We start from the raw sequence: 24475 nt of genomic DNA, 5'->3' as shown, positions 1-24475 counted from the left end.
GGTTTTCCTACAACCCCATGACAGGGATTGGTGCATTATTTTATACCTTTGTTAAAGCGATTGTGGCCTTATGCCAGTTGTACATGCTCAGATCATGCACTGTATATTGTCAATTTTGTTAGTCTGTCAGTAGGGGAGGACTTGTCATAAATATGTATATGCCATTGTATGTGATACCTTACTTTTCTCTCAATAAAAATTTAATGTTGAAAAAACCCCAAAAAACACCTTAATTGTTAAACACAAGGTTTGGCAATAGAAAAAATATGCGCTGTAAAAAATAAAATGGCTAAAAGGCTGCATATGAAATTACTATAACACAGTTCCCCTATTTATTTAAATTGCCTCTAAAACCTTAGAGCTTCACTAAGGCCTCATGCACACGACAGTAGCTATGTGCACGGCCGTGATTTTTGGGTCGGCCAAGGGTGGAATGTCACCCGCAAGACGCCCGCAAATCACGGGCCGTGCACATGGCCGCGGCCATTATTTCCTATGAGCCTGGACCGCAGAACATGGCCGTAATAAGACTTGCCCGTTCTTTCTGCGGTCCGGGCTCCTGGGCCATGCACGGACCGTGGAAACCAATTCTCCCGTGGATTTTCGGGGGAATTGCGGCCGCAAAAGCACGTTCGTGTGCCTGGAGCCTAAAATAGATAAATAAAATATAAACATGATAGGGCAGTGCACACATGTTCTGTTTATCTGTACAAAAATATGAAAGCTTAAATAGAGAGTAATCTAAATCCGCATTAAACCTTTAATTCTGTGATAACCACCAACAACTAGAAGACTACTGTTTACAAAAATCTTATTTACAAAAACATAATTCAAGTATTTTATTTCCATTTTTAATAATACAATAGACGCATATATTTCTGATATCGTTTTTCCGTGCCTCATTCACAGGTATGGCTCATCACTTGACAATTTCAGTTTGGGAGGACAACTTCCAGGTGTTACTGGTTTTTTTATTGCTTTTGCAACGGTCACATCAGAGCTACAAAAGGAAATAAAAAAGTAAAAATCTTAGACAAATTTCAAACCTTAAACACATGAGGTCTTTAAAGAAACATTCCAATACAAGTTATGATAATTTAAAAAAAAAGAAAAACTCACAACACCTACAGAAGGTGTTCGATCTGTTCCGATATGATGGCTCCTTTTCAGGGCTAAAGATTAATCCGACAAAATGTAAATTGCTTAAATTATCCCCTCATAGTCAGATGGGTGACATAGAAATTTTGCGGACAGGTATTAAGATAGCGACATCACACATAACGTACTTAGGGATCCGGATAGGGCAAACACCGGGAACATGTACAAACTAAACTATGAGCCGCTCTTCCAGAAAATAAAAACGGAACTGACTAGATGGGCGAACCTGCCGCTTTCACTGTTTGGTAGATGTCATTTGGTCAAGATGATATCGTTCGCGAGACTGCTGTATCCGCTCCAGACCCTGCCCATTCTTTTGAAGCATAAAGATGTCAAAGATTTTAATACCAGCATCCTAAGGTTTATTTGGTCAAATAAAAGGCCTAGAATCTCAATGGCCAAACTACAGGGTTATCACTGGCAAGGTGGAGTAAATATTCCACACTTGAGGGGATACAATATAGCTAGTTTGTTCAGGCATGTCGCAGACTGGTTGCATCATTCCAGCCATTACTCGAATTATGATTTAGATGAGGCATTAGCGGGAACTCATGATCTCAGTGCACTGCTACATACCAGACTAGCATCGCTTCCTAAACATGTAAAGGGTTCTGTGTTATTGAGGGACACTATCATGTGTTGGAAGGAGGTAAGGAAAAAGATGGGGCTCTCATTTCAATTGTCCAAATACCTACCATTATGGTCTCACGTAGATTTTCCAGCAGGGAGGTCTAGCTCCCTCTTCACTGTATGGAAGCAAAGGGGTATATCGACAGTGGGACACATACTCCATGACTCGGAGTCTCGATTGAAAACATTGCCTGAGTTGGTAGAGAAGTATGAGATCTCCCCAAATCATTTCCTCCAATATCTACAAGTTAAATCTTTCTGCACAAAATTGGTGAGGAACTTGGAATCAGAAGTGGTAAACAATGCTTTTGATGAGGTTATTGGGGAGGAATCGCATAGAACATCACTATCTAAGTTATACAAAACAATCCAAGACTTGTATATTCGGGTAGCTCCGAGAGCTCACTTTGCATATTGGAGACGCACTCTGAATATGCAAGTCATTAAGACCCATATTTTGGAGGGCTGGAAGACAGTACGAAAACATGTGATAAATGAGGTGTGGAGGGAATCTCAATTGAAACTAATGCATGCTGCAATATATGCCTTTAATCCCCTTAACGGCAGCCAGCCCACATCGATTGCATGCATGTCCAAAATGCAACCAACCAGGCACTGACTTGTACCACGGCATATGGTCGTGTCCTGAGACACAAAAATTCTGGAAGGAGGTTTTGGACTACATACAGTTACTCAGGGGCAGAGCATTGCCGGCAGATCCTATGATGCTTCTTTTCCATTCTATAGCCTCAATTGATGTGGAAGAAGTGGGGTCTCAAATATATGTTAACTCCCTGATGCATATTATATTTATCATTGCAAAAAGATGCCTGTTAAGGTTTTGGTTGGAATCTACCGTACCGACATTGCATCACCTAACCCAACAAATGAGGGCATACATGTTTTCAGACAAAGTAGAAGCGACAAAACACAAGAGACAAAAGACTGCAGGGTTTTTCAAAAGGTGGAGGACATTTATTGAGCAATTGCCTAAAACAGAAATTGGGGTAGTGATGGAAAGTTTCAAACACACATCCTGGTATCTCAAGGAAGACATTAAGGGGGTCCTGGGAAAACTAAAAGTGCGTTAACTGGGATGGAGATGTAGATGTCAAGTGCATACATGAATGGTTGGAAATGCAGCAATGAAGGGGACTAGAATAGAAGAAGAGAGGTTAGACGATGACGTAGGAAGTACTGGAATACATTGATAGTGGTATTTGTGTATGGTCATGGCTAGAGGACACAGTGTCCTTGTCAGGGGTAGAGGAGACTGTAATGTAATAAATGTCTAGTTTGTATGGCTTACAACATTCGCGGTATTGCCATGGAAGGTGGATAGAATGTAGGTAATATTGTAACGATGATATGTGAAACCATCTCAAATGTAACACCAAGAATGCTCCTGCGTGAGTGAAAAAATGGAACTGTCTTTCTGTTAATACACGGTTTTGTATTGTTTGTAATGTGAATGTATGATAATCAAAAAAAATGTTTTTAAAAAAAAAATAAAAAAAAAAAAGAAGTGTGAGCCATACGAAAATAGGAATTAGACCTACCGGTAAATGGTATTTGTAGGAATCTATCATGACAGCTCCACAGGAGGTTGCCCTATTGACCTCTGTAGGGACAGGAAGACAGAGAAGTTAAAAGGCCCCTCCCACCACCCACTTGCCAGTGTTTTTCAATTACTACACCAGGATGGATGCAACCCTATTTTATTTCTAGGGATAATAACTGACATGTTAATTGCACAAATCAGAATTTCAATAAGGGAGGGAATGTAAGGGTCCGGTCATGATGGATTCCTGGAAATACAATTACCGGTAGGTCAAATTCCTATTTTCCAGTACATCCCTCATGACAGCACCACAGGAGCAATACCAGATTATAATGCTCAGGGCGGGACTACGGAGTGGAGGACTTTCCGTCCAAAACTTAAATCCGTATCGGACAGAACATCGAGCCTATAATGTTTGCAAAACGTATGATGGCTTGACCAAGTGGCAGCTCTGCAGATTTGGTCCATAGAGGCTTCTCTTCTTTCTGCCCAGGATGCAGAAACTGCCCTCGTTGAATGGGCTCGGATGCCTTGTGGGGCACATAGTCCTTGGGACTTGTAGGCTTCTTGTATGGTAGTTTTTACCCATCTCGCTAGAGAGCCTTTTGAGGCTTTCTTTCCTCTATTCTTTCCCCCAAACAGGACAAATAAATTTTTATCTCGTCTCCAGGAGGAGGATCTATCCAGATACTGAAGAATTGTTCGCCTGACATCCAGGCAATGGAATTTTTCTTCTTGTTGGTATTTTGGATCTGGATAAAAGGAAGGTAGAATTATTTCTTGTTCTCGATGGAAAGCAGTAGATACCTTTGGAATAAAGGAAGGATCCAGCTTTAGAATGACCTTATTCTCTTGTACTTTTAGGTAGGGTTCTATAACCAACAGAGATTGGATTTCTCCAATCCTTCTTGCTGAAGTAATAGCGACTAAGAATGCAGCTTTTAGAGTTAAAAAATGCATACTAATTGTGTCGAGCGGCTCAAAGGGGGGCTCACAAAGAGTCGTTAACACTACATGCAAATCCCAGGTAGGAACTGATTTCTTTAGGGAAGGTTTCAGTTTAGAGACCGCTTGAGTGAATCTTCTGATTCACCGATGTTCAGCCAGGGGAGTGTTAAAAAAAATTCCTAAGGCTGAAATCTGCACTTTTAAAAAGGTACTAGGGCTAAGCCCTTTTTTGAATCCCGATTGTAAAAAAATCTAGGATTTTCGCAATGTTGGGAGAAAAGGGGTCTGGTCCTGGGTCTCCATACCAGGAACAGAATTTCTTCCAAATTTTTTGATAGATTTTTGAGGTAACTTCTTTATGAATTGATAAGATAGTTGAAATTACCTCATCTGACAGACCGTGGTTTCTCAAGATCTGCCTTTCAGGATCCAGGCTGACAATTTCAGAGTTTCTATTCCCTGAAAGAATAAGGGACCCTGGGAGAGAAGATTCTCCTTGACTGGGAGCATGATAGGGTCTTCCAACGCTAGGTATTTTACGATTGGAAACCAACTTCTTTTTGGCCAATAGGGAAGAATAATGATGAGCTTTGTCAAATCTTCCTGGATTTTTCTTAATACCATTGGTATTAGAGGAAACGGAGGAAAGGTATAGGCCAGATCCATGTCCCAGGGTTGGGACAATGCATCTACTCCCAATGGGTTGTCTCTGAGATTTAGGGAGAAGAATGTCTCTACTTGGGATTTTTTCCTCGTGGCAAACAGGTCTATTTGTGGATAACCCCATCTTTGGGTTAAGGACAGAAAGACTTCCCTGTTTAGGGACCATTCTCCAGGGTCTACTTTTTCCCGACTCACGAAATCTGCGGATAGGTTCTCTGAGCCTTTTATGTGGACTGCAGAGACTGATAGGACATTTACTTCTGCCCAAGTGAAAATTTATGTAGAGAGGGCCTGAAGAAGAGTGTGTCTTGTTCCCTCTTGATGGCGAAGAAAGGACACCGCTGTCGTGTTGTCCGATAAAATTCTTATATGCTTCCCTTTTGTAATGGGTGAAGCTCTTATAAGTGTCTCCCATACGGCTTTTAGTTCTCTGAAGTTTGAGGTCACAATCTTCATTTGAACAGGCCATGTGACCTGAAAGTGCTCGTCTTGGATTACCGACCCCCAGCCGTGTTTGCTGGCATCTGTGGTAATCACCACATAAGGAGAAGTTCTCCAGGGGACTCCCTTGTCTATGTTGTTTGTGCAGAGCCACCACAGGAGGGATGATTTCACGGTCTCGGAAATTTGAATTCAGGGAGTTCTGTTTTCGATCCCACTGGGACAAGATCAGATTCTGTAAGGGTCTGGAGTGAAATTGACTCCATGGAATAGATTGGATGCAAGACGTCATCATTCCCAACATCTGCATACATTCCCTTATGGAACAGGCGAAATAAGAACAAAAAGACGGCGCCACCTTGTGTAGATCAGTAGGTCGAGGTGAGGAAACAGTAACAAGAAATGTGCTCACCAGAAAACGGAGGTTTCAAAGCGTATAATATCCACAGTGCTGCTGCCAGATCCGGGTCGGTGTCCAAGATGGGACCGCTTAGGTAGAAACAAATGCAGGTAAAAAAATTTGGATCTTTTTTGATGGCGCTGCTGTGTGGTATGAATGATGTGAAACGGAGTCCCGAGATATTAATAAGTTCAGTTTATTGAAAGTGGCTACGCGTTTCGACGATGAACAATCGTCTTCATCAGGCCATGTACATATCAGAAAGGACACAACTTATATAACCTGTAGGTACAAATTAACATAATTGAAAAAACCGCCAAATCTGACGGGGTCAAGGTGCGATCTTGACGTTACTCCCGGTTTTTTTTAAAAAAAGTTCACATCGCCGGGCTATAATTGCATAATGTGTTTCAACATACAAGTTAGATGTTTATTCATAAAATAGGATACAGTTAAAAGAAATAAAGAAATAAGTGAAGAATGAATAACCTTTGGAGTAACGTCAAGATCGCACCTTGACCCCGTCAGATTTGGCGGTTTTTTCAATTATGTTAATTTGTACCTACAGGTTATATAAGTTGTGTCCTTTCTGATATGTACATGGCCTGATGAAGACGATTGTTCATCGTCGAAACGCGTAGCCACTTTCAATAAACTGAACTTATTAATATCTCGGGACTCCGTTCCACATCATTCATACCACACAGCAGCGCCATCAAAAAAGATCCAAATTTTATGGAACAGGCGTCTTTCCCCCAAAATTTCCTTACTCCTGCCAGTAGGAGTATTTGTTTCTCTCTTGGGAGGAAGGAATGTTGAAGGGAGGAGTCTAGTAGTACTCCTAAGACTTTCTGTTTTTGGGGAGGAAGACTTGACTTCTGAAAGTTGATTATCCATCCCAATTCCTGTAGTAGGGAAAGAACCTGTGACCGATGACTGTCTAAGATAGACGGAGTATCTGCCGTCAACAAGAAGTCGTCTAGATATGGGATAATTACTATGCCCTAACTTCTTACGAATGCCATGATCTCTACCATAATTTTTGTAAAAATTCTGGGGGCGGAGGAAATGCCGAAAGGGAGGCAGACAAACTGGAGAATGGAAGGACCATTCTGAATCGCGAATCTGAGGAATCTCTGGTAAGCGGGGTGGATAGGAACGTGATAATACGCATCCTTTAAAATCGATGGTACACATTGATGCCTCTTCCTTTATTAGAGGAATAGTCGATCTGATAGACTCCATCTTGAATTTTCGATATTTCACCCACTTGTTTAGGACCTTCAGGTTGATTATTGTCCTGTAGGAACCGTTTGGTTTTATGACTAAGAAGATATTTGAATAGTGGCCTTTGAATTTTTCGTTGTGGGGAACTGGAGTAATGGCTCTCAATTTGCTTTGAGGGCTGAAATGAATTATTGGGGTTAAGGAGATATCCTCGACCCCTTCTTCCTTTGGGGTAACTCCAGCGACCGGACTTCCCTTTCCCGCTGTAGTTCTGTAAGGTAGGTTCCCTCTGTTGGCGAAACCTCCCAAACTGAGGGGGTTTTTTTGGTTTCTCTTCAGGAAACCCATTTTTCCTATCTGCTGCGGTCTCCAGCATGTTATCCAGGAGAGGACCGAACATCAGAGACCCTGTAAACGGGATAGAACATAATTTGTTCTTGGACTTCGTATCTCCTGACCACATTTTGAGCCATAAAGCTCTTCTAGCAGCATTTGAGAGAGCCCCATTCCTGGCAGCAAATCTAATAGATTCCGCTGAAGCGTCTACCAAGAATCCGGTTGCCATCTTTAGTAAGGGTAGAGATTCTAATAGGTCTTTTCGTAATGTCTTCATCATCAAATGGATCTCCAGCTGGTTTAACCATATAAACATTGCTCTTGCTACTGATGTGGCCGCGATATTAGTCGAGATCAAAGCAGAGGAAGATTCCCACTCTCTTTTCAGTAGCCCGTCTGCCTTTCGGTCCATGGCGTCCTTCAACTGAGAGGAATCTTCAAATGGGATTGCGTTTTTTTTTTAGCAACCCTGGCTACTGGGACATCTACTTTTGGGATCTCATCCCAAGGTTTAGTGTCTTCTGGATCAAAGAGCAGTCTGTTTTTAAAATCTCTTGAAATGAAGAGCCTTTTTTCTGAATCCTCCCATTCACAGTTGTCACCATTCTTTTGAGATTTTCGTTTACCGGAAAAACCTTCGTTTTCTTTTCCGTTAGACCTCCAAACATCTCATCCTGGATGGTATGTGGTTGGTCTTCTTCGGGAAAATCCATGGTTTCCCGTATTGCCTGAATTAAGGTATCACACATTTCGGAAGAGAAGAATTTTTTTTTCTCTTGAGTGGATGAAGTTAAAGGCAAGAGTTCCTCTCCTTCTTCTAACTCACCCTCCGATAGGTAATAACACTCCTGCTCCGAGTCAGACCCCTGAGAAGGAGGACAATATTTTTGATCCACTTCCATCCGTGGTCTTTTTGCCCGGGAGTGGGAGGGAGTTTCTTGAGGAGGGGCGAGGGAGGCTACTGACTCACTTCTTCACGAATCATAGCCCTAAGTTCAGACATAAACGTTGGTTGTTCCTCTTTTAGTATTTTTGCAATACAATCCTGACACAATTGTTTACTATGTGACTCTGGCAATTTTTTTTGCACAAGTCGCACATTTTTTAACCTTCTTTTTATCAGTTTCTCTCTGAGAGGAATCTTTATCCTAGAGAAAACAGAAGGTAGGTAAAGTATGGTGTGCATACATAAGGAGTCATAACCCTTACCCCAAGGGTGAGACTCACGTGACCCTGGGACATATCTGGAGTTCCGTCAGGACGAGGAAGTTCCATACCGCGACAGGTAACAGGCAATGCAATATGCAATCCACCAAATCAATCCAAGTTAGAGGTATCAGCTCTAACTACATACCTGTGCGTGTCCCTTTAAATGCGGGCGTTTTGAATTTCCCGCCTTCCAAGATGGCCGCGGACTGGTAGTAGCCCGACGTCATTTCCGGTCGGCTATTCGTTGAGGTGCAGCCGCTCATAGCCGGCGACTGAGGCTTGCAATGCGGCGCAGCGAGGATCCCTGCCGGTGCGTCCAAACCTATGGAGCTGCCGGTCCCCGCCTGGTCACGCGGCCAGGCCGAAGCCTGCTTGGGAATCCCGAACCCCACACACTACCGGAACCCTGCCTAGGATTCCTCCGGAAGGTGTCTTAGGTTGGGAGATAAGGGACCTCTCGTTCGAGGGGTGTTAGCCTAGGCTTTAGGGGGAAGAGAAGGGGGAGTGCACGGACCCCCCGATCTTGCAACCTGTCCGAGTTTTTTTCCCCCTGCAGTAACACAGGAGCGACGTCTCTCTGCTCCTGACCCTGTAGGGACAGGAAGAACACTGGCAAGTGGGTGGTGGGATGGGTCTTTTAACCTCTCTGTCTTCCTGTCCCTACAGAGGTCAATAGGGCAACCTCCTGTGGTGCTGTCATGAGGGATGTACTGGAAACAAATGTTTTGTGCCAAGGTAAGGCAAATGAATAAAAGGACGAAAAAGTTTGACAACATAATGTTTACAGAACTGTAAGAATGGGGTAGTCAACAGTAAATGACTATAATGCTCCCTCAAGTAACGGGACAACCGTTGGAATTGAACATATTGTATATGAAATATATTCTACGGAAAAATTATAATTGGTTCAAAAGCCACCAAAATGCAATAATTAAAAAAAAAAAAAAAAGTACATTAAACAAAAATGAGGACATAATATAGAAAAAGAGCAAGTCCTTGCATAGAAAAGTCAGAAAGATCTGCTGCTGTCGAGAGGCGGAACTAGACGGCCAAACAATGCATGCACTTGGGTAATACAGCGCCCACTGATTAGCATCGAATTGGCACCAACGTAATGTGCCGATTGGCCGTTCAATGTGGCCAATCACAGGCATTTTACAATTAAAGTGTGCACACAAATAGGCTGGAAGTTCCAGATAAAAGCAAGTGATAAAGATGGGAACTGTAATTTAAATGCGGATTTGCTTTACAATGGCCCAGGAATGGCCATTGTAAGTTTAAAATATTGTAACCACTGTACATAGCTGTAACATTAGAATTATTATTGCAGGTGTAAGCAGCATACAGCCATGATTGCTAATAGTTATGCAATACTTATTTCTTTTTTTACATATTGCACAGCTAGGTTTTCAATTTTGTTTGTAATTGTTTTTTAACCTGTTGGAACGCAGCGCAATCATATTATTTCTGCATGTGTGTACCCCAAAATGGTTCCCTAACAAAAATACAACTTGTCACGCAGAAAAACACAACGTCAAACAGCCATGCCAGTGTTTATAAAAAAAGTTATGATGTGGAAAGGCATTAAGGCCCTGTTCACACGGAGTTTTTTGACACGTTTTTTGACGCGGAAAACGCGTCGGAAAACGCGCCAAAAACGACCCAAAATGACTCCCATTGATTTCAATGGGAGACGGAGGCGTTTTTTTACCGCGAGTAAAAAAAACGCCTCGCGGCAAAAAGAAGGGACATGACCCTTCTTGATGCGGTTTCCGCGTCCAAAACCGCATTGAAAGCAATGGGGACACGTCAAAAAACACCTCGAACTAGTGAGGTGTTTTCTGACGAGTATATTGCCGAGTGTTTTGCAGGAGTCGTCTCCTGCTGCTAGTCCAGCCCAGCAAGGGGCTGTCATTTCCTGTCTGCTCGTGGAGGCTGAAAAACATCGTGGACAGAACTCAGGGATACAGAAAACCGAAGTCCTGCATCCAAATCGAATACAAGTAAGTGCAATTGCTCCTATGTTCCATACATGCTATACATGTATGGAGCTGTGCATTTTTTTTTTTCGAATTTTTTTTTTTAATTTTTTTTTTAGATTTTTTTTTTAGATTTTTTTATTTTTCATTTTTTAATTTTGTTATGCAGTTGTTCATGTATGTCATCTCTTTTTTATTTTTTTTTAACATTTCAGGAACAGAAATGACGACAGCAGAGGTGTACCACCGAATGGACATTGATGTTGGGAAATTGATTCAAGAAGTAAGTATACTTTTTTTTTTTAATGTGGGCCTGTTCACATCAGCGTGGTTTCCGCTGAGGGGTTCCGTCGGTGCTTTCAGTCAGGGGAACCTCTCAACGGAAAGGCAAGTGTGAAGTGGTGACAGATCCGCTGCTAATGGTTTCTGTTTGTCCCCGTTGTGCAAAGGGTTCTGTCGTTTCGACTGAACCAATACCGCAGTGTAGGGAATCCCATTAGCAACGGATCCATCAGCATTGAAGTCAATGATGATGCAAACAGAAAACAATGTTTTTTTTAATGTGGGCCTGTTCACATCAGCGTGGTTTCTGCTGAGGGGTTCCGTCGGTGCTTTCAGTCAGGGGAACCCCTCAACGGAAAGGCAAGTGTGAAGTAAGTTCCGTTTGCATCACCATTCATTTCAATGGTGACAGATCCGTTGACAGAAGGATGTCAGGCTGGGTTCACACGACCATGTTACGTGCGTAATGTACGGAACGTATTTCAGCCGGAAGACCCGGACCGAAGACAGTGCAGGGAGCCGGGCTCCTAGCATCATAGTGATGTACGACGCTAGGAGTCCCTGCCTCGCTGCAGGACGACTGTCCCGTACTGTAATCATTATTACAGTACGGGACAGTAGTTCCACGCAGAGGCAGGGACTCCTAGCGTCGTACATCACTATGATGCTAGGAGCCCGGCTCCCTGCACTGTCTTCGGTCCGGGTCTTCCGGCCGAAATACGTTCCGTACATTATGTACGTAACATGGTTGTGTGAACCCAGCCTCATGCGTGTGAAAACCTCGGCAAAAACCGCCTGGAAAACCGCCTCAAAAACCACGTCAAAAACCACGTCAAAAACCACATCAAACATGAAAACCTCCAGGGTCAGTTTTTACAGGAGGAATTTTCCTCCTGCAAAAAACTCCGTGTGAACAGGGCCTAAAGGGGTTTTCACACGTGACACATTTATGACCCATCCACAGGATATCATAAATGTCAGACAGATGTGGGTCCAACCTCTGGGACCTGCACCTATCCCCAGAACGGGACCACCTAAACCCCATTCAGCCGCTCTGTGTTGCGGCTGAATGAGGTGTTTTCCGACTATGAAAAACTTTTATATGGTCGTGAGTTACGTAAACAGCGTAACTCGCTGAGCTACGCTGTTTTCGTAACTCCAATAGTAGGGAATGGCAGTTACAGAAGCAGCGTAGCATGCGAGCTACGTTGTTTCCATAACTACCATGAAGTTCTACGAGACTTACGTAAACAGCATAGCTCCGCGAGTTACGCTGTTTACGTAACTCATGACCATATAAGTTTTTCATGGTCGGAATTTAGCTCATTCAGCCGCAACACACAGCGGCTGAACAGGGTTTAGGGGGCCCCGTTCTGGAGATAGGCGCGGGTGCCAGAAGTGGGACCCGCATCTATCTGACATTTATGACATATCCTGTGGATGTGTCATAAATGTCTCTCATGGGAAAAACCCCTTTAACTAAAAAATTCTTTAGGTCCTGAAAAGGTTAAAGTGTAGCTGAATTTTTCTGTTAGAACAGTGGTGGCCAAACAGTAGATTGACATCTACTATTAGATATCAGCGCGAAGAGTAGCAACTCTTGATGTTCGATTAACTAGCTGTTCTCCGCTTAATTCTACACAGAAGTACTGTAGGAAAACTGCCTCCTCGTAGCAGGACTGAACACTTGCTGCTGGGTTTCCCCACAAATTACTGCTGATCGCTGGCGATCCCAGCAGCAGGACACTACTTCTCATCGGGGGACCCTTGTAGCAATAAAGGATTGTTCAAGGCATGATCCTGTTTAAACTAGATATTCTGGTTTGCATACAAATAGTTAGATGAGCGTTTCAAAACCTATTGTGCCAGCACAAAATAATGACTCCACTAACCTTGGTGAGGATTCTCCAGACACCAGAGCCTTTTGTGGAGACATAATGATAGTAGGAGGCATGGTTTCTCTGCGGCCATCTCGAGTGCAGTAGTAGTTGTTAGCAAACCTGTGACTCGGACCCACTGGAAGATTTGGTGGAGGCAGAGTTCTAAAAGCAAGTAATGCAAGATTTTATATGGACTATTTCAGACATCGCCAGAGAATTACTTACGTTAACTGTATACTTGCACAAAGAACTATTATTAAAAAAAAATACCAACATGCAAACTTTATACTAATACGGTCAGTAAAGCCATAACTGAATATTTACTATTAGAACTAGTTAAATCTTACTAGGAAGAAGGCCTTTCCACAAGACAGACAGCTATTGCCAATAAACAGCTTTAAAGTGTAGCTAAACGTTTGACAAACTTCTGACATGTCATAAGTTTGGATTGGTGCATGGAGACCCCCACGAATCACTAAACAAAGCAGCTGAAACACTCGTGTGAGCGCTCAGCCGCTTCGTGTCTGTTCGGCTTTTTCCGGAAATAAATGTATCGGTGTACGGACTCAATACAAAGTCTATGAGCCCGTACACCGATACATCGGCTTTCCGGAAAAAGCTGAACAGACACGAAGCGGCTGAGCGCTAACACTAGCACTTCGCTAGAACGACGCAGCTGATTGGTGGGGGTCTCAGTGCTCGGACCCCCACCAATGCAAACTTCTGACATTTCACTATGACATGTCAGAAGTTTGGCAAACGTTTAGCTACACTTTAAAATCACCTCCTTCTGGTATAGATTTCCAAGTGGTGCCAATTTTACCCAGTGCTAAAGTTGCAGTAAGACTGGAGCGACATGACAAACATTTGGTGGGGTTGCCCCCTACTGTGGAGAGTTTGGAGAAATGTTTTTTCATTCAGAGATAATAGGCACCTCTATAATGGACTCCCCTACACAAACAAAACAGACAACGAACGTACCCTCCCTAATGGACTCCCTCTGCAGATCCAACACCTTTCCCTACACCAAACTGTAACTTTCCCACGGTTCTGGACGTCGTGGCTCGTTTTTCCCATGACAGTTTACTACCATTTTATGGTCATCTTGCCCTGTTCTTACTCCCACTCATATCATTGTGATGTCTTTTGTCATTGGTTAACATATTATGGAAATACATTAGCTGCAATTTCTCCTCTATGGCACTATTAATCTATTGCCAATACTTACCTGCTTGCAATTTCTGTATAACGTAACTGTAATTTTTCTTGAAGATTATGCTGTGGGTTTCAGAAGAATACATGAAACAAGTTATTATGACTCATGTTATTAAACTCACATCCCATAGTAAAAGGTCATAAAAACACAATAAGGGAGTAAAATGACAGAGCGTAGAATAAAGAAAGATGGGCACCTTGGGCTAAAGCTTAAGGTTCATTCTTTCATTTAAAGGGGGTTTTCAGTTTTATATAAAGTTTATTCATTGTATAAATTAAAAGTAATTCCCATCTTAGAAATTTATGGGATATCCTGTGCGGGGTTATCCCGTAAATTTTTAAAAAGATCTGTGACTAGAACCTATATTGAAAATTGGGGTTGCCAGACCCTGCACCCGCCCATGTAAGGTGGCTGCCAGATTACATGTATTTACTGAAACAGACATGTCAGGAGAGCTGACTGGTCTCTTTTAGGGTATGTGCACACACACTATTTACGTCCGTAATTGACGGACGTATTTCGGCCGCAAGTCCCGGACCGAACACAGTGCAGGGAGCCGGGCTCCTAGCATCATACTTATATACGATGCTAGGAGTCCCTGCCTCTCTGCAGGACAACTGTCCCGTACTGTAATCATGTTTTCAGTACGGGACAGTAGTTCCACGGAGAGGCAGGGACTCCTAGCATCGTACATAAGTATGATGCTAGGAGCCCGGCTCCCTGCACTGAGTTCGGTCCACTACTTGCGGCCGAAATACGTCCGTCAATTACGGACGTAATTAGTGTGTGTGCACATACCCTTAGACTCATTTTTTTTCAGCACAGTAAAGGATCATCAAAACAGGAATGACATGCATCCCATGATTTACTGAAACTTCACAACTGGTATGTTTCGTGTGCCATCAGAATAAACCGCTATTTACCAATCATTAGATTGACAAATACATGCCACAATTATGATCAATCACAAAACAGCAAACACATGCAATACAGTTTCCTGCATTTCATTGTTCATCGTGACAATTACCAGGGCTCACTATTCGTTATAATCATACTAAAATCATTACCTCTATCATCAGATTGACTAATGACATATTAAAAAAAAAAGAAACACATTACCCCAGAAGCCCAGTTCCTCAGCCTCTGGATGAATTTGGTTGCAGTGGCCATGTTACCCGTCAAGGGCAGTAAGCGGAACCTTTAAGATCGGGGAAGAATTAGCTAGAAACACAACCCAAAGCAGAAAACGGAATCACAGTATTCTTCACAAGAGCGCGAATTGTATCGCAACATATTAGTCCCCAGTCTGAAAACAGTCCTTCACTACAACACATCGTGATCTCCTCAAAGATGGTGGTGTTATACACCTAGACTTTGTATAGCCAGGCATTTTCTATGTGAAGCAGGTTTCTGTCTAATTTTATAAAAGAAATGCGACAAAAAACTAAATATTGAACTTGTGTGAGCACTATGATTCTTCCGTTCCTCCGTCGCTCTTTTTAATGAGTAGCTAATAGTTTGCCATTCGTTCTCATGACGTCAGCACAGTCGCGCTCTGACGATACTTCCGGTTCTCCACCCAATCTTATAAAAGGGCGCTGCCTGCACACGTGATTCTCTTTTTGGGCCTACAGCAGCCGCAGATATGGACGCTAGCCGCGTGCAACCCATCAAACTAGCCCGGGTAATGTACATAGACCGAATGTCCGTTGTCTAGGGTCCATTACTATGACCACGCAGCTATTTGTCTGCCACGATTGATACTATACGTAATAGGAATGAAGAGAACCCGTGTTTCCCAGTGTCGTATCAGGCAGCTCCGGTACAAGGCATGGCCGCCACAGTATGCGTTAGTTCTTCCCTGTCTGTTTCTTGTGCCTGGTCTATTATGTAAGTCTAAGTATTTATTTTCCGCTTATTTTTTTTAGGTGACTAAAGTTCTTGGAAGAACTGGATCTCAAGGGCAGTGTACTCAGGTAAGAATCTGGTTAGACTTTGGCGATAGCAGCTCTGTAGAGCCATGTGCTTTCAAGGGAGTGAAAGTGTTAACCAGCGACATTTTTTTTTTTTTTTTTTTTATAAACTGCATTCAGGCTCAAAATGGTAACTGACAGTAAGGCCTCATGCACACGACCGTAGCCCGACCGTAGCCGTGTGCACGCCCGTGATTTTCGTGTCGGCCGGCTGCGGACTGTCAGCGGACTGTCAGCCGCAAGCCGCCCGCACATGCACATGGCCGGGCCATTGTTTTCAATGAGCCCGGACCGCAACTCCGGACCATAATAGGACATGTCCGTACTTTCTGCGGTCCGGGTTCCCGGGCCGTGCACGGACCGCAAAAACTACGGTCGTGTGCACGGCCCCATAGAAAAGAATGGGTCCGCAATTCTCCCGTGGATTTGCGGGGGAATTGCGGACGCAAAAACACGGTCGTGTGCATGAGGCCTTAGGCTACCCAAAATTGCATTGAAAGTGAGTGGAAAGGCGGTCCCCTCATAGAATGAGCAGAATGTATAGTGTATGTAGCTGACACTTCACAGGACATCTGGCCTGGCTAATAGTTTTGTGGTGTTTGGACATCCCAAACATTTTCTTAGCTTTAGTTTTTTGCACTACAGCTTTTATATACCTACTATACATAGAAGCTGCATAGTGCCATTGTAAGCTGAATCTGTCCGTCATTTGGACTTGGCTGTCTTAGATTTGATCAGTGTTTTACCTCTTAGCAGCGAAGGACGGATATATCTGTCCTGTGAAGGTGCTAGTTCCTGCAAAAGGACTGATATTTGTCCTGATTGCGTGGGTACTGCCAGTGTACCCACGCAATCAGGAGCACGGCTGTTCTACACAGCCTGCTAACTTCCGGAATCGATGCGTGCTATGTTTCCGGTAGTTTCCCACTAGATGCCGCTGTCAATAGCGACATCTAATGTGTTAGACTGAGGGAGCTCCCTCTTTCACCCCATCGGCACACCCGCAAAGAAATTGCAGGGCGCTGTCTGGTTTCCATGGCAGCCGGGGGCCTAAGCCTAACCAAGGCTCCCAGGTCTGCCTTCAGTAACTGCCTATTAGGCCATGAGTCAAAATAAAATAACCACTTTTTTTTTTTCCCCCAAAAAGTGGTTTTATTTTGTAAGTATCAAAACAAACAGCACCTACACATATATGGTATCCCTGCGATCGTAGCGGCTCTAAGAATAAAATTAAGACCTTAAACCGCAGGATGAACGGCGTCCAAAAACACAGTTCTTTCTTATCCCATTCCCCCCATAAAAAAATAAAATGTTACTTGAATTCCTCTGTACCCCAAAATAGTACTAATGAAAACTACACCTTGGCCTGCAAAAGTCAAGCCCACGTACAGCGACGTCGACGGAAAAATAAAAGTTACGGCTCTTGTAATGCGGGGATTCAAAAACAAGTGACTTTTTTTCTAAAGGTTTTTATTGTGCAAACGTAGGAAAACATATAAAACCTCTAGATATTTGATATCCCCGTAATCGTGCCGACCCATAGAATAAAGTTAACATGTTGTTTAGGCTGCATAGTAAACGGAGTAAATTTAGACTGTAAAAATGAATGCTGGAATAGCTGCTTATTTTCAATTCTCTCCTGAAATAAAGTTAATAAGTTAATCGATGTATTATATGCATCCAAAAATGGTACAATTACAAAATAATACTCGTCCCGCAAAAAACAAGCCCTAATACGGCTATGTCGACTGAATAAAAAAAAAAAAGTTACGACTCTTAATGCGAACGTGAGAAAACAAAATATAATCCTTGGTCATTAACGTCCAAAATGGCCTGGTCATTAAGGGGTTAAGTTAGATTGTCAGAGGCACAAAAGAGCCAGCTGAGTGGCCAGTCTGGTTCAGGTTTCATTGGCATGCACCTTCTATGTATAGTGGATACATATAAACTTTAACCCAAAAAAACTAATTTGTAATGGAACTATTAGATTTGTTTAGCATGCCCAAATACATTACATAAAGGTCAAACGTTTTCGTAGCCTTTATAGGTTGGTGGTTTTTGTATAAATTCAAACAAGTGTACTTAAAAAGTATCTAAGGTTTGCCTGTAATCCTCTCTCCAACACATTTGCTCAAATTATGCATAAAGTAGCCAACCCCTCTAATTTTAAATCCGCTTTAGTGCCTCGCTGCTGGTTAAGCGGTGCCCACTTTTCCTCAATCCTTGCTGATGTGATGTCCAGTGTGACACATTAGGTGACTAGTGACAATTTGCTTGCTGCAGCAGTTATGTCACGAAGTCTCCTGCTGTGTTGCCCCCATAAACATGTCCGCGTGCATGACCGCACCTATACGGAGGGGTACCGGAGCAGTGTTGGAAAGATAAGTATGTCGCAGAGTTTTCTACTTTGAGCCCTAATGCAGATTTTATCCCATACAATCCTTCATTCTTGTGGTGTTTGAAATAACTATTGTACGATAATCGAAGGACAGTAATGAAGGTTAAGACAATTTTTCTTTTACAGGTCCGTGTAGAATTTATGGATGACAGCAACCGTTCCATTATAAGAAATGTGAAGGGACCAGTTAGAGAAGGAGATGTTCTGACACTGCTGGAATCTGAACGTGAAGCTAGAAGGCTGCGCTAGCTTACCTTTAAGGTGAATGACTAGTGGTGTGAAGCTCAGAATGGGAGATGAGATTTCCTTACTTTGCCTCTATACTTCAAAACTGAACAAACTAGATGGGTTACATCTTACTGTAGTTATAGTTCACTTTACCATAACATGGACACTTACATCAGAACTCCAGCATGCTCACTCACGGAGGTTTATTTGTTTGTGTATTTATAGTAAACGTTCTCACTGCTGGTTTTAGTTGCAGTGTAGAATATCTCTTTGCTGTAACGGAGCTGCTTTCAATTTCCTGACTTCCTAGTGGGAGAAGCAGCAGTACTGCAGGGTTAGACAGGACCGCTTGAGCCCTGAGACATGACTGATGCCAGAGTAAGGGCATGTTCACATCAGCGTTGGCTTTCTGTTGAGTGGTTCCGTCAAGTATCCGTCGTGGAACCCCACAACGAAAAGTCAAACTGAAACCTTGGCTGATATCAATGGTGAAGAAAACAGAAGCGAACACTGATGTGAACAGGCCCTAACTAGTTTTTAAAGAGGCTCTGTCACCACATAAGTGCCCTATCTTCTACATAATGTGATCGGCGCTGTATTGTAGATTACAGCAGTGTTTTTTTTTATTTAGAAAAACTATCATGACTTATAGCTTTAGCTTTATGCTAATGACTTCTTAATGGGCAACTGGGTGTATTTTCTACTTTTTGACCAAGTGGGTGTCGTGGACAGAAGTGCATGATGCTGACCAATCAGCGTCATACACTTCTCCCCATTTATTTACACAGCACATAGTAATCTTACTAGATCACTATGTACACGCACGCACCATTTTCATGGCACTCTGACATAAGTCCGGCATGGCTGTCCTGTGCCAGCTAAAGCTAGTGTCAGCCTGTCTAAAGACAGCCGGACACCTGCATTAACGGTGGTATCTATTTCAGGGTGCCAATGGCAAATATGGTAGCCAGGGGCCTACCAAAGGCCCTCGGCTCTGCCTGTGGTGGATGCCTGCTAAGCCATGCCTGAGGCATGACCTAGCAGGTGCCTGTCAGTTTTACACGGACAAGGAATAATACGCTGCAATACAGAAGTATTGCAGTGTTATAAATCGATCAGAAGATCGCATAGTGAAGTCCCCCCAGAGGGACTAAAAATAAAGTTAATTTAAAAAAAATCAAATAAAAAAAAAATAACTTTCCTTAAAATACTTTAATATGAAAAAACAAAATTAAAACCTTAACCCCTTCCCGCTCCTTGGCGTAAATGCACGTCCAGGTGGGCGTGCAGTTACGTCCGCGCTTTAACAGTTAACCGCCGCGCGGCGCTACACCGCAGCGGCGGTTAACTGTGCAGGGTGTCAGCCCTGCTCTCCCCGTTGCCGATCAGCGGCCTGTCGCCGCTGAAATCGTCAATTAACCCCTTCGATGCGGTGGTCGATTGCGATCACCACATCAAAGAGGTTTACAGCGGACCGGCAGCCCCCCACATGTATTTGCGGGGGCTGGCGATCCTTATCATGGCAACCAGAGGCCAGACAATGACATCCGGGTTGCCATGTATGGAAGCCTCGGAGGATCAGCCTCCGGCCGGTCCTTCGATGCTTCCTGACAGTCTGACAGTTACGTCACAATGACAGTTAGAACACATTACACTACGTGTGTAGTGTAATGTATTCCAGCAGCGATCAGAGCTGCAAGTCTAAGTGTTCCCTAGTGGGACAAGTAAAAAAAAGATAATAAAAATATTTTTAAAAAGTGTAAAAATAAGTTCAAAGTTATATAAACAAAGAATGCTTTTTTTCCTATAATAAGTCTTTTATTATAGAAAAAAATTAACACGTTAAAAAAAGTACACATTTGGTATCGCCGCGTTCGTAACGACCCCAACTATAAAACTAATATTATATTTCCCGCACGGTGAACACCGAAAAAAATAAACGAAAAACAGTGCCCGTATCACAATTTTTTGGGTTACCAACCCTCCCAAAATATACAATAAAAAGTGATCAATAAGTCGCATGTACGCCAAAATGGTACCAATACAAACTACATCCCGTCCCGCAAAAAACAAGCCCTTACACCGCTTTTACCGACCCGTAGAATAACGTATAATGTTCATTTATAGCCCAGGGTGAAGGCCATATAAAAAAACATTGTCAGAATTCCTGGTTTTTGGTCACCTTGCTTGCCAAAAAATGGAATAAAACGTGATAAAAAAAATTTCTGGTACCCCAAAATGGTACCAATGAAAACTACAGATTGTCCTGCAAAGAATAAACCCTCACACGGCTCCAGTGGAGAAAAAATAAAACTGTTCTGGCTCTCAGAATATGGCGATGCAAAATGTGCAGTGTCCAAAAGCGGTAAGATCGGGCGCCATTTATCAGTGCGACACCGGCCACATATCTGGATTATTTTTTTTACTGCATTATTATACCCTCTTATGCCCTGATGTACCCGCACAGATTACATATGCCCCCACATTATAAACTGAAATAGCAGCAAAACCCCAAACAAAACAACTAGCGAGCAAAATCCACGCTGCAAAAGCCAAATGGCGTCCCTCCCTTCTGAGCCCTGCAGCGTGTCTAAACACCAATTTACGTCCACAGATATGGCATCGCCATACCCGGGAGAACCCGGTTAATATTTTATGAGGTATTTGTCTTCAGTGGCACAAACTGGGCACAACATATAGTGCACTAAAATGACATATGAGTGGAAAATTTTAATTTTCACTCCGCACCATGCGCTGCGCATTAACCCCTTCGCGCACCACAACATAGCATGTCTTAGTGTGGGGGGTGATGTATGGAGCGTCTCACGTGAAAAATAAAGAATTTAAAACGGCAAAATCAGTTTTTTGGTCACCTTGGCTCTAGCTAAAAATGTAATAAAAAGTGCTCAAAAAGTTGTATGTACCAAAAAATGGTACCAATAAAAACGAACGCTCGTCCCTCAATAAATAAGCCCTCATACCGCTCTATTGACTGAAAAATAAAAAAAGTTGTGGCTCTTGGAACGCGGGGAGGAAAAAACGAAGGAAAAGAAAAAAATGGATCAGTCCAGAAAGGGTTAATTACTTTCTAATGAAAAACCATTTATGACCACACGTGGGGTATTGCTGTACTCCTGAGAAATTGCTTTACAAATGTAAATGTAAAAAATGCAACATTTTAGTGGAAGAAATGTTGATATTCATTTTCACGGCCTAATTCTAATAAATCCTGCAAAAGACTTGTGGGGTCTAAATGCCCACTATATCTTTAAGTGGTGTAATTTCCACTTTTGGGGGGTTTCCACTGTTTTGGCCTCTCAGAGGCTTTGCAAATGCGACATGGCACCCAAAAACCATTTCAGCTAAATTTGAGCTCCAAAAGCCAAATAGCGTTCCTTCCTTTCTAAGCCCTGCTGTGGGTCCAAACAGCAGTTTATTACCACATGTGGCATATTTCCGTAATCGGGAGAAATTGTTTTACAATTGTTGAGGTGCTTTTTCTCCTTTATTCCTTGTAAAAATTAAAAATGGCTACCTTTTTTCAGAAAAAAAGTAGATTTTTACTTTTACAGAATAATTCCAATGAATTCAGCAAAACAACTGTGGGGTCAAAATGCTAACTTTACCCCTAGAAAAATTCCTTGATGAGTGTAGTTTCCAAAATGGGGTCACTTTCCGGGGGTTTCCACTATTTTGTTCCCTCCGGTGCATTTCAAACGCGACATGGCACTGAAAACTATTCCAGCAAAATCAGAATTTCAAAATCCAAATGGTGCTCCTTCCCTTCTGAGTCCTACTGTGGGTCCAAACAGCAGTTTATTACCACATATGGGGTATTGCTAGAATCAGGAGAAATTGCTTTACATATGTTGGGGTGTTTTTTCTCTTATTCCTTGAAAAAATTAAAAATTTCTAAGTTTTTTCAGAAAAAAAGTAGATTTTCATCTTCACCAACTAATTCAAATAAATTTAGCAAAAAAACTGGGTTCAAAATGCTACCCTAGATAAATTCCTTGAGGGGTGTAGTTTCCAAAATGAGGTCACTTTTGGGGGTCTTTATTGTTTTGGCCCCACAAGACCTCTTCAAACATGACATGGTACCTAAAATATATGCTAAAAAAAAGGAGGCCCCAAAATCCACTAGGTGCTCCTTTGCTTCTGAGGCCTGTATTTCAGTAAATTAGCGCACTAGGGCCACATGTGGGGTATTTCTAAAAACTGCAGAATCTCGGCAATAAATAATAAGTTACGTTTCTCGGGTAAAACCTTCTGTGGTATAGAAAAAAAATGTATTACAAATGAATTTTGTAAAAAAAAATTACATTTGTAACTTTCACCTCTACTTTGCTTTAATTCCTGTGAAACGCCTAAAGGGTTAATACACTTTCTGAATGCTGTTTTGAATACTTTGAGGGGTGCAGTTTTCAAAATGGGGTGATTTATGGGGTCTATCTAATATATAAGGCCCTCAAAGCCACTTCAGAACTGAACTGGTCCTTATAAAAATTTTCTTGAAAATGTGAGAAATTGCTGCTAAAGTTCTAAGTCTTGTAACGTCCTAGAAAAATAAAAGAGTGTTCAAAAAATGATGCCAAACTAAAGTAGACATATGGGAAATGTTAACTAGTAACTATTTTGTGTGGTATTATCTGTTTTGCAAACAGATACATTTAAATTTAGAAAAATGCTAATTTTTGCAAATTTTCTCCAAATCTTGGTGTTTTTTACAAAGAAATATTGAATTTATCAACCAAATTTTTTCACTAACAAAGTACAACATGTCACGAGAAAACAATCTCAGAATCGCTTGGATAGGTAAAAGCATTCCGGAGTTATTACCACATATAGTGACGTCAGATTTGAAAAATCTGCTTATTCCTGAAGGCCAAAACAGGCTCAGTCCTGAAGGGGTTAAGAATTTGGTATCGCAGCATCCGTAACTGCCCCATCTATAAAGCGATTATGTTATTTAACCCGCACGGAGAACGCTGTAAAAAACAATGCCAGAATAGCTGTATTCTGTACATCCTGCCTTCAAAAAAATGTAAAGTGGTCCGTTGCACCAATAAAAACTAGAAGTCGTCCTGCAATAAAAAGCCCTCATACAGCTGCCTCGTCGTAAAAATAAAGCAGTTATGGCTCTTAAAACATGGCGACCCAACCCGTTTTGGAAAGTGTTTTTACTGTGTGAGAGAAACACAAGAAAACTATAAATTTGGTATCTCTGCAATCGTAATGATCCACTGAATAAAGATATTGTTTATACCACACAGTAAACGGCGTAAATCTAAGACTCAAAAAAGTGGCGAAATGTAGGAGTTTTTTTCAATTACCCCTCCAAAGAAGTTAATAAAAGTTAATTAATAAATTAAATGTACCCCAAAATGGTGCTTTTCAAAAATAAAAAAAATACAACTTGTCCTGCAAAAAACAAGACCTTCTACAGCTGTCGACGCAGAAATAAAAGTTATAGCTCTTGGAATGTGATGGAGGAATGCAAAAGAATAGCTTGGTCATTAAGGTTTCAAATGGGCTGGCCATTAAGGGGTTAAGTTTTAGCTGTATGTTCAACTAAGTTCCTTCTTTATGTAACTTATTTTATTTTATTTTTTTCAGATGTTTGGTCCACCTAGCACTCTGGAGAGAAATGGTCTATGAAACCGTTTGCTTGTTTGAAAATAAAGGTTTATTAAAAAAAAAATTGATTGTTTTTTTTGAGCATAATCACATTTGTGTTTTAAACTTGACATTATAAATTAAGCTATAGAGTGGCCCTTCAGCAAGCAGAGCATATTGCCAGCTTGATGGAAAACATCCTTTACTCTAAGGATTTAGAATTAAATGCTGAAATTGTCATAATAAATAGATGTGTTGGATCTCTAGTTCTCTTAGAATCAAATCTCCTGGGGCTATGCAGTCTTGGGATCAGTGGGAGAGTATGACCAA

At 42.0% G+C, this 24475-nt stretch overlaps 2 protein-coding genes across 2 annotated transcripts; one reads left to right on the top strand and one right to left on the bottom strand.

Annotated features, from left to right (window-relative positions):
- Positions 1-824: 824 nt before the first annotated feature.
- On the bottom strand, positions 825-15159 carry NDUFA7 (NADH:ubiquinone oxidoreductase subunit A7). The gene is made up of 4 exons (XM_075864280.1): positions 15050-15159; positions 13943-13992; positions 12727-12876; positions 825-1000 (listed from the first exon to the last, which is right to left on the bottom strand). The coding sequence occupies exons 1-4, from the start codon at positions 15098-15100 to the stop codon at positions 904-906; spliced, it is 348 nt and encodes a 115-aa protein (XP_075720395.1). The 5' UTR covers positions 15101-15159; the 3' UTR covers positions 825-903.
- A 349-nt stretch (positions 15160-15508) lies between these two features.
- Positions 15509-24230, top strand: RPS28 (ribosomal protein S28). The gene is made up of 4 exons (XM_075864292.1): positions 15509-15614; positions 15859-15906; positions 18428-18562; positions 24146-24230. Exons 1-3 carry the CDS (start codon positions 15576-15578, stop codon positions 18548-18550), a joined length of 210 nt encoding a protein of 69 aa, XP_075720407.1. The 5' UTR covers positions 15509-15575; the 3' UTR covers positions 18551-18562; positions 24146-24230.
- The last annotated feature ends 245 nt before the right edge of the window (positions 24231-24475 follow it).

The sequence above is a fragment of the Rhinoderma darwinii genome, chromosome 1, assembly GCF_050947455.1.
Source record: "Rhinoderma darwinii isolate aRhiDar2 chromosome 1, aRhiDar2.hap1, whole genome shotgun sequence".
NCBI lineage: Eukaryota > Metazoa > Chordata > Amphibia > Anura > Rhinodermatidae > Rhinoderma > Rhinoderma darwinii.
The sequence above is the reverse complement of the archived record's forward strand: the minus strand, read 5'-3'. Positions and strand labels throughout refer to the sequence as shown.

What these genes read in the sequence shown, in the direction of transcription:
- NDUFA7 (XM_075864280.1), bottom strand. Translation starts at nt 15,100, where the DNA reads ATGGCCACTGCAACCAAATTCATCCAGAGGCTGAGGAACTGGGCTTCT. An exon ending in TGAGGAACTGGGCTTCTGGG is followed by an intron (nt 13,993 to 15,049) that starts GTAATGTGTTTC and finishes TGAAACCCACAG; the next exon opens with CATAATCTTCAAGAAAAATT. An exon ending in TATACAGAAATTGCAAGCAG is followed by an intron (nt 12,877 to 13,942) that starts GTAAGTATTGGC and finishes ACTTGCTTTTAG; the next exon opens with AACTCTGCCTCCACCAAATC.
- RPS28 (XM_075864292.1), top strand. Translation starts at nt 15,576, where the DNA reads ATGGACGCTAGCCGCGTGCAACCCATCAAACTAGCCCGG. An exon ending in AACCCATCAAACTAGCCCGG is followed by an intron (nt 15,615 to 15,858) that starts GTAATGTACATA and finishes TATTTTTTTTAG; the next exon opens with GTGACTAAAGTTCTTGGAAG. An exon ending in CTCAAGGGCAGTGTACTCAG is followed by an intron (nt 15,907 to 18,427) that starts GTAAGAATCTGG and finishes TTTCTTTTACAG; the next exon opens with GTCCGTGTAGAATTTATGGA.